Source organism: Poecilia formosa, unplaced genomic scaffold, assembly GCF_000485575.1.
Source record: "Poecilia formosa unplaced genomic scaffold, Poecilia_formosa-5.1.2 Scaffold308, whole genome shotgun sequence".
Lineage (NCBI taxonomy): Eukaryota > Metazoa > Chordata > Actinopteri > Cyprinodontiformes > Poeciliidae > Poecilia > Poecilia formosa.
In genome coordinates, this window is record NW_006800247.1 from 171,341 (window position 1) to 180,518 (window position 9,178).

At 37.9% G+C, this 9,178-nt stretch overlaps 2 protein-coding genes across 3 annotated transcripts in view; both read left to right on the plus strand.

Annotated features, from left to right (window-relative positions):
• Positions 1 to 6,375, plus strand: part of LOC103152333 (protein ADP-ribosylarginine hydrolase-like) — a 12,257-nt gene extending 5,882 nt beyond the window's left edge. The window contains exons 1-6 of one of the 2 annotated variants that reach the window (XM_016661056.1): positions 577 to 1,000; positions 1,855 to 1,953; positions 2,025 to 2,130; positions 3,106 to 3,372; positions 4,222 to 4,436; positions 4,793 to 6,375. In XM_016661056.1, coding sequence (XP_016516542.1) covers positions 1,908 to 1,953; positions 2,025 to 2,130; positions 3,106 to 3,372; positions 4,222 to 4,436; positions 4,793 to 4,941 — 783 coding nt within the window. In that variant the 5' untranslated portion in view covers positions 577 to 1,000; positions 1,855 to 1,907 and the 3' untranslated portion in view covers positions 4,942 to 6,375. Of the gene's footprint in view, positions 1 to 576; positions 1,001 to 1,854; positions 1,954 to 2,024; positions 2,131 to 3,105; positions 3,373 to 4,221; positions 4,437 to 4,792 lie in introns of those variants that run through there. The other variant, XM_007572751.2, reaches the window with a different exon arrangement.
• A 738-nt stretch (positions 6,376 to 7,113) lies between these two features.
• Positions 7,114 to 9,178, plus strand: part of eif3c (eukaryotic translation initiation factor 3, subunit C) — a 16,934-nt gene continuing 14,869 nt past the window's right edge. The window contains exons 1-6 of the mRNA XM_016661040.1: positions 7,114 to 7,268; positions 8,152 to 8,269; positions 8,346 to 8,411; positions 8,497 to 8,686; positions 8,760 to 8,885; positions 8,971 to 9,022. Of these exons, the coding sequence (XP_016516526.1) occupies positions 8,172 to 8,269; positions 8,346 to 8,411; positions 8,497 to 8,686; positions 8,760 to 8,885; positions 8,971 to 9,022 (532 nt within the window). The 5' untranslated portion in view covers positions 7,114 to 7,268; positions 8,152 to 8,171. The remainder of the gene's footprint in view (positions 7,269 to 8,151; positions 8,270 to 8,345; positions 8,412 to 8,496; positions 8,687 to 8,759; positions 8,886 to 8,970; positions 9,023 to 9,178) is intronic.

A 9,178-nucleotide genomic window follows, 5' to 3' on the forward strand; every position in this document is an offset into this window, starting at 1 on the left:
GGAGCCATTAATGCAGAATCAAAGATGTCGGCCATACCGGGAGGATTGTTCAGTTTGGGAATCTTTATGCGGTTCTGTTTTTAAATATAAACACCGATAAACTCCTTAAGTAACCACATTAATAGCCTCATTCAGTCGATCTGCTTGACGAAGCAACGCCAACTTCAAAAATTACTGATGTGCTCAGAAGGCGAGGTTGTGACGACAGAAAAGCGGAGGATACAGAAAACATGAAGCGGGATAGAGGAAAGGGGATGGTTGAGTTTGAGGAGCGATGTGCACGACGGGGTTTTAGGGTCACTGTAGATAAGAAAAAAAAGACTAAATCTCCACCAAAAACTAAGAATTCTGAGATTCATTTCAGAAAATATTTTTTAAAAAGGAGAGAGAAACTTCTGAACTCCAAAAATCAAAAATTAGTTTGAAATACTCTAAAATGTTCAGATTAATCTCCAAAATTTTCTACAAAATGTTCGCACTCATGGCCAACAAAATTCCATCACTTCAAAATTCAAAAATACTTTATTAATCCTGAAAGGAAATTAAATGTTTTTGTAACTCATTAATTTAGGTTCTTCAAAGAGTTATAATTATATTTTAAATATAACTCTGCAGTGGTCTGCACTACACTGAATCTGAAGAAGCCTCTAACTGAAAATGCTGTGCTTTCCCAAGACAGTCTCATGAAGAGGATGGTCAGGATTTGATTTATGAAAAGCACAGCTGAGATCCTGGGGTTCCCAAACCAGAAACCTTGACATTCAGACTGGATGTAGACCTGGAAATTTTAGAAAAATACATCAAGTTTAATTTTGAGTTGTGGCAAGTGAATCATAAAATACTTCAGGAAGTAGATGACAGGTGTTTTTGATTATTTTTCCTCATCTTTAGGAGCTGCAGGAGCTTGGTGGGTTGAAAAAAATCACTGTCCAGCTTCCTGGATGGCCGGTGAGCGACGACACAGTTCTGCATCTTGCAACAGCTGAAGCTCTGATAACAGGCGAGTTATCAGAAAACCCAGTCAAATATGTTATTTTGCTGACTGACTGCACCCCACCTTCTTCTAGATCTCCAGCCAAATCTAATTTAACTTTTGCCTTGATTTTCTGTCCTATTAACTCTGTATAACAGAACAATGGATACTGGAAATTGAACTTTTCTCTGATAATATTGACTTCGTGTCCAGATAATTACATTTTTTTAAAGGGAACCTACTATGCAAAATTTACATTTTTAATGCATTTATACTTTATTTTTAAATACTCAGCTGTTTTTGTTGCAATAAGTTCATATTTTTGGTGTCTGGAAAATGAGTCACTTCAGAAATCGCCCGAATGGAATGTCATATTTGAGGTGCACTGCACCGTTACCTAGCAACCCTCACAGAGTTCCAGTCGTCACCTAGCAACCCAAACTGAGCTCCAGCACCTTTGATTAGCTGGTTTTACCACTGTATGATGGAAAAGACAATTGTTTTGTTGTTGGCTTACCATCTAGAAACCACTTGCTGCATTCTTGTTGGTTGTGTAGGAGGCTCTACTTCTACTTTTCAAGGATGCACAGTTGGCTGCACATCTGTTTGCAGCCATTTTCACATGCAAATGTAAACATTGAGTTTGGCAGTGTGACCAGCATCAGCTTTTTTGGATGTATAGTGACAAGAGGCATTAGATCAGCTCCTTCTGAAAGGAACTTAAAATAGGCAGAAGTGAGGAGACTAAAATCAAATTATCTAAGAATGATTTTGTGTAAAAAATGTAGTGAACCTGTTTTGCATAGCTCACAGACCTATCCTAAGCATAATAGTTCACCTCTACTGACTTCAAATTGAGCAAACGTTTGTGTTCCGTGCAGGAAAGACCGAGGAGCAGCTTCTGGATGAAGTGGCGTTTTGTTATGTGAAGGGGATGAAAGACATGAGTGGAAGAGCTCCTGGAAATACAACCGCTTTTAGTAGGTTTTAATCATTAAATTATATCATGTCCACTTGTAGCAGAGATATTTAGAAGTGAATATACTCTTAGATGTTGACAGACTGAAGCCTGGACAGAAAGGGGGCTGCAGAGTGCCGTATAACAGCCGGGGTGCCGGCTGTGGAGCGGCCATGAGGGCCATGTGCATCGGCCTGAGGTAAGACAAACCTCCAGGACCTTTGGGCTTTAAAGAGTTTGTGTCTCTAAAGTCTTCCAACACAGGATAATTAGGCAAGTGGATGTCTGGTTTTGACAAAATATTTCAGGTTTCAGGAAGCAGAATTGTACAAGAAAAGTAATTTGCTATCCTTGAAAAGGCTTGGATTTCTGTTAGGTGTTTTTTTTATTATTATTTCTGTATAAAGTCTTTGAAAGTGTTTGATATTCAAACTGCACAGTTTTACAATAAAGTGCAAACAAATGTTTGTTTAAAAGCTTTCATTTGGAAAACATAATTTACAGTTGAAACCAGATATGTTCATACACCTAATAAGAAGACACATTTATTTTCTGTGTGTAAATTAAATTAGACCTCTCTGTTTTATGTCAATTATAATTTCCAAAATTGTTTCTATTTGCTAAATCCCAGAAAACGTAGTGAGAATTTTTTTTTTTGACTCTCTTTGTCTGTTGTCATTTACCTAAACACAGTCTGTTTGGATTCTTTCAGTGTAATTAATTATTCCTACAATGACTTATTGATCACTGTAACTGAAATAAAGATTGGTTTATATTTATATGTTAAACAACATTATTGAAATTGCAGGATTTTTAAAATTAAATTTAGTGTTTTGGTCTCGGACCAGAACAGAACTATATTTTAGTTTACCTTGTCCTTGCTGTAGAATATTATTAACGGTGAATTAAATCTGTCATTTTTTGGCTCATTTGTGTTTTTTATCTTCAAAATGCTGCTGGAAAAGATTTAAAACTTGTCTTGAAAAGGCTTGAAAAGTGATTGAATTTTACTGTGGAAAAAGTGTAAAAACGATGCGTGTCTGTCGTTGAATCACAGAACCAGTTTGTTTTTGAAGTCACACTGGAGCGATTTCACAACACTTTTAGGTTCACTTTTGAGATCCGTGACATATCCTCACCAATAAACCGCGATTCTGCTTTATTTTACCTCCAGGTATCCAAACCCTGACCAGCTTCCTTCTCTGGTGTTTGTCGCCGTGGAGACGGGCAGGATGACTCACCATCACCCAATCGGTTTCCTGGGATCCGTTGCGTCGGCGCTTTTTGCCTCCTACGCCATCCAGCGGCGGCCGCTTGAATCCTGGGGTGTGGGTCTGCTGGAAGAGGCCTGTCCCATAGCCAAGAAGGTTATTACAGACAGCGGCTTCGCTGTGGAGGAGAATCTGAAGGATTGGGACTCCTTCTCCAAGCACTGGAAGCGGTACAAGCTGCTGAATTCAGTTTTATATTGTTATGAGGCTGTGCTGATGTTCGATTCAATTACGATTAGATTAAAACTCGTTCCATACGACTCAGTGTTGTAGTTTTACCGCCATCCAACAGAGGGCGCCGCTGGTCATCTTTAAGCGGAGCTGGTACAAGATGGCGGAGGCATACTAGGACATTAGAGAAACGGTCCGAACAGAGTCCGGTGTGGCATGTAAAATGCACTTTATTCAGTTCTTTTCTGAAATATAAACTATTGACAGGCTCCTTAAGTTGTCTAGAAATATAAATACCGGACAAACTAATCAAGTTTCTCCTTAATGGCGCTTATTAAGCCGAGCTGCACAACGGGACAGCCGCAACGTCTCATTAAAAAGTTATTTTGCTGCTAAGGCGTACAATGACAGAAAAGCTTAAGGTATTAGGCAGAAAAATTGTATCGTGATGGAAAAAGTCATTAAAATGTCTCACTTTGTGGGGCATTAAATGTTTCAAATATTTAATTTTAACCTTTTTATTTTTCTATTCAGTAATCTAAGAGGTTCTTGTTTTGCTACGTTTTATAAATATGTTTAAGTTTAATAATTTTCTGTTTATTCGGTCAGTATGGAATAAAGCTGGCAAAATTGCTAATCTATAATGATATGCTTCTTTAAAAAAATCTGTATATTATGAAAAATCGAGCCATTATGGAAAAATGGTCGAACTTGATACTCGAGCAAACAAGACAAAATGGCTGCTTATGAAGTAGATAAGATTAATCCATAATTTGCATCCCATGTTTGAATATAATTGATTCTTAACTGGGTTGTAAACATCAGTGAGCTTTTCCCTCTGACCTCAGGTACCTGGATCTGCGGGGAATCTCTGACGGAAAGGGGCCGGTGACCTGGCCCGACCCCTACGGTGTGGCTGAGAGGGATAAGGCCTATACGAGCTTCAGTCTGTCTGGCTGGGGTGGATCCTGTGGCCACGATGCTCCCATGATAGCACTGGATGCCTTACTGGGCGCCGGTTCAGACTGGGAGGAGCTGATGAACAGAGCTGCTTTCCATGGAGGTCAGAGGTTCAAACAAGAAACGTCTCTTTTGTGTATTAATACCAGCTTTAAAGGAGTCAATTAAACAGATTTTAAACCTTTAGTCCTCTGCAAGAGAGTATTGTTTCACTCTTTGCTTTATTAGCTCAGGGATCAGAGGTTTGAGACTTGGACACAAATGGCTGTTTGAACATGGACAAAACTGATTTTGGCCATGCTGAAACTGGTAGAATCTGGAATCAGTGAGGTTGATTCATCCAATTTTGTTGCATGTTTCTTCCTCTAACACTGTCAGATTTTACATTATTTCACATGAAGACATGAGGATGATTTAAACATGTTTTTTATGGCGTTATACCTTTGTGGTTTTGTCCAGGTGACAACGACAGCACAGCGGTGATCGCCTGCTGCTGCTGGGGTCTTCTCTACGGCACCAAAGGGGTTCCTAAATGCAACTACTCCAAACTGGAATACCGGGATCGTCTGGAGCACTGCGCTAAGAAGCTTTACGCTTTATCTCACTAAAAACACATGTTTCTATTCTATCTCTATTTTTGGTGCCTTAAATCAGTTCTGAAGTGGTAGATATCTGAAGTCTATAAAAATATATACAATATAAAAATAGTAAATGCATTATGCTCTGATTGCATGGGGATGATTAGGTATAGGTTATATACTATATAAATCAAAGCTTCTACATGTGAAGAAATGTGTCATAACCACTACAAAAAACCCACACCACTGATTTTATTTTCCTCTGGATTCATAAATGAGTTCAGATGTTTGAAGCAGAAACCAGAACCACTTAATCTGTGATCAACTCAGTCAGAATCTCCTCAGCGTTAACGTATCGCTCCACCAGAGGGCGCTGAGCTGTGATGGGAAATGAAAAAACAGATTAAAGATTTTCAGAAATGCTTACTTGGACGTTGATGGTGCCATTTAAGAAACTGTCGTGATGTTTTCACTCCTCGCTGTCCTGAGAAACCGAGGAAGAGGATTGCAGCATGAATGTTTGAAATATGGTTTAAAAATTTTACTTATGTTTTGCCTCATGATGGTCAAATTTAAAGAGAGTTTGGAGCATATAAAGTGAATTATCCAGTGTGGGGGGATTAGCTTAGAGACCTAGTAAACCGGGACCCTTGAAAGTTCAGTCTGCCTGTAATGAACCATTGTCAGGAAGTGACCGATTGTGTTTAAAAACTGAAACTATAAACACTTTAATTCTAGCAGCTTGCACAAAGACCAGAAATATTTAATCTGCACTGTTTATTTTTAGTTTAGAAATGCTTTCAAATAAGTAATTCACCTAAAAATATTTTTTATATATATTTTGTTTTGTTCTACAAACTTTTGTTGGCTTTTTCAGCTCTACGATACATTAACAATTGAAAGCTTATTCCTAACTAATTAAGATTAGTGATATAATTTATAGCTAAAATTTACCTTAGAAATTAAATCTATGGAAATGGAAATGACCTCAATATTAACATTATTTTTTTTATAATTTCACTCCGTTACTATCACTTTTTTCACATGCTGTTGCTGCTTTCTGCTCTTGTTGTTTTAATGATGCTGCTAATTTTTTGATACTAACTTTATTTTTTTTACGATGCTGAGAGACGCCCATGACTTTTAGACCAACTCTTGTGCATTCACTCTAACACTGTATCTGGGGCAAAATTATCTTCATTTGCCTTGATATAAACTCAAACAGCTGGGAATTAATCACGAAGAACCTTGTTATCCTGTAGTGATAATTGACTGTTTTATTGCATCGGCCAAATGGCTGCAAAAATATCTTTCAGTCGGATTGACTAAACCTTTCAGAATGACTGCAAGATTGGCTCTGAGGGACGAAAGATGGGAATGTATAAAAGCTACATGAATACCAGTGAAGTGTTGACAGGATGGAAGAATTTTTGTTCTATGCAAATAAACTGAATTCAACTCCCTTATATTTCTTGACTTCTTCTTTGTCACTAAGCTGAAAGTAGACTCTCTTTTCTTATCACCCACTTAAATGCAGATTACTACAGCAACCAGAGATGGGAGGAGTACCAAAAAATGACATTAAAGTAAGAGCAGCACTACTTCCAACATACTTTTACTCAAGTAAAAGTAAAAAGTAGCTGTACAAGAAATTACTCAAAAGTAAAGTATATGGTAAACACCTACTAAAGTAACTGATTAAACAACTATTTAATGTTTAGAAATTACATAAACAGACCAAAATGTAAAGCTATATGGAAATTTTTTAAATAATTTATATTAATTACAAAATAAAAATCGGGAAAAATAAATATTTTTCCAAATCAGTTTGTCTTTATATCAAACTTTAAAAATAAGCTAAAGGTGTGTGTTTGTGTCAGGTGAAATTATGGTTAAAACAAGCTTGTTTATCATTCAGTGAAGTCATAATGGGTAGAGAAATTTTACTACAGATAAGAGTATCGATACGATACCTCAAAATAAAACTACCCAACTCAAAGTAATAATACCCCTAAAAGTAAATTTTCCCAAATGTTACTCATTTGAGTAAATGTAACTAGTTACTACCCAACTGTTCACTGTGAAGATGAAATTATCTTTCCTCGTTCTAAACTAATAAAAACCTTTACCGCTTGGTGGCAGTATAACCCGGAAAAGCCCACTGTCGGTGAGAATGTAGATCTGCAGTGGCACCATCCCTATGTTGTGTAGATCTACAGTAGGCTCCCTTTTCCTGACGCGAAGCACCCGGTGAGGTTGCTGCACACGTTTTCTGTGGCCCTATTTCAGCAAACCTGGATTTTATAACTTTTCAACGAGAACAAACACACGATAACAACATTTCCAGAACGACATAAGTAAGTTCGACCATGAATGCAGTAATAGTCATGTACTTTGCTAGCTTGAAAGGATGCTGTTAATTCACTGGAAACTCGTAAGGCCTAATATTTTCACCGTAGTCTCTGATAGCATTAGCTTGCTAGCCGCGCCACATTAACGGCGAGCTTCAGTATCAATAAAAATGCTCTTTGATTGGTATTTAATTGTGGTATTCATTTACAAGATGATGTTTGTGATAATGTGTACCACGTAACCGAAAATATAATCTATGTTTGGCTAAATTAGCTCACTCTACTCCATATGTTAAAGAATACGTTGCATTACTGACTGTTAGCATGTAGGATAGCTAGTTGCTAATGTAGGTCCTGCCTCACTTGCGTATGGAAACGCAATTTATTCTAAAAATATATATATATATTTAGCATTTATCAAAAGTCGGTTTATGGCAATAAAGCTAGGCTGTGTTTTGTTTTAATGTGATGGAGAAAATTAACAATTAAAATGTTTGTGGGATATGTACAGGTGGAGCAGATTACCTTTTTTATTCTGAAGGACAATTTTGTTTAGAGGCTTCATAATTAATTTTATTTATTTTGTTTGTTTATTTTGGTATTTAAAATATCTTCCAGTTCCTGTGTTAAATATTCATCAGATTTCAAAGTTTATTGATCTTTGCGAATGTTTTCCTCCATTATTATACCATTATATTAGAAAATGGTCTCAAAGCAACAGTACTATCATTTATCACAATAACTTCTAGGACAGTTTATAGCCCAGCAAAATGTGTTTACAAGATGTAAACATAAATTTTGTGTTGTCTAGGCAACATAAAATAATTAAAAATCTAGACTGTTCAGTACATCAGCTGACCTCTCTGATGTGTAATGCGTATCGTTTCAGATTGACAGCTCCCTTCAGCGATGTCTCGTTTCTTCGCCACCGGGTCTGACAGCGAGTCGGAGGAGTCGTCATCCGCCGATGAGATCACCCCTAAAGCGCCCGGGACGACCTTCAAGCAGTCAGTGTCTCTTTCCAGTTTGTCATCGCATCAAATCCGTCTGCTGAGGTCTCACACAATAATGCTTCTTTTACAGGTCGCTGCTTCTTAGTGACGATGAGGAGGATACTAAAAGAGTGGTGCGTAGCGCCAAAGACAAAAGGTGGGTGTGCTTTTAAACAGCCTCAAAATGGCAGAAATCATCCACCAAGCTCATCATTAAAAAATAATTTCCATTTAAATGTCAGGTTTGAAGAGTTGACGAACTTCATAAAGACGATCCGCAACGCCATGAAGATCCGTGACATGTCCAAGTGTCTGGAGGAGTTCGAGCAGCTGTGTCGGGCCTTCCTGAAAAGCAAGAACATAGTGGACAAAGAAGGAGTTCCTCAGTTCTACATCCGCCTGCTGGCCGACCTGGAGGACTACCTCAACCAGGTCGGCTGCCTCCATTAATACCAAACAACAGCTAGACGTTCCTTTTACTAAACGTTTGTTCTCTTCCTTGAAGCTCTGGGAGGACAAAGAGGGCAAGAAGAAGATGAACAAGAACAACGCGAAGGCCCTGAGCACCCTGCGCCAGAAGATCCGCAAATACAACCGAGACTTTGAAACTGAAATTGCTGCTTACAAGGAGGTAAGGAGGAAATAAAAACAACAATGGTTGGGGTAAAAAACAGAAACAACTGAACAGGAACAAAACTATTTTTTTCACTTTTTAGAACCCACAAGAGTCTGCAGATGAGGAGGAGGAGAAGGAGCAGGAGGATTCTGGTAAACGTTTCTGTTCGTAATGGTTCTGTCACGTTCTCAAGAAACAACGTTCTTCGTAACTTAGATTCGTAGTGAAAAATATTTGCACTTTTGAGGATTACAGACAGGCCTGTCGTAAGAAACAATAAATCAATTAATTAAAATGAGCTTAATAAT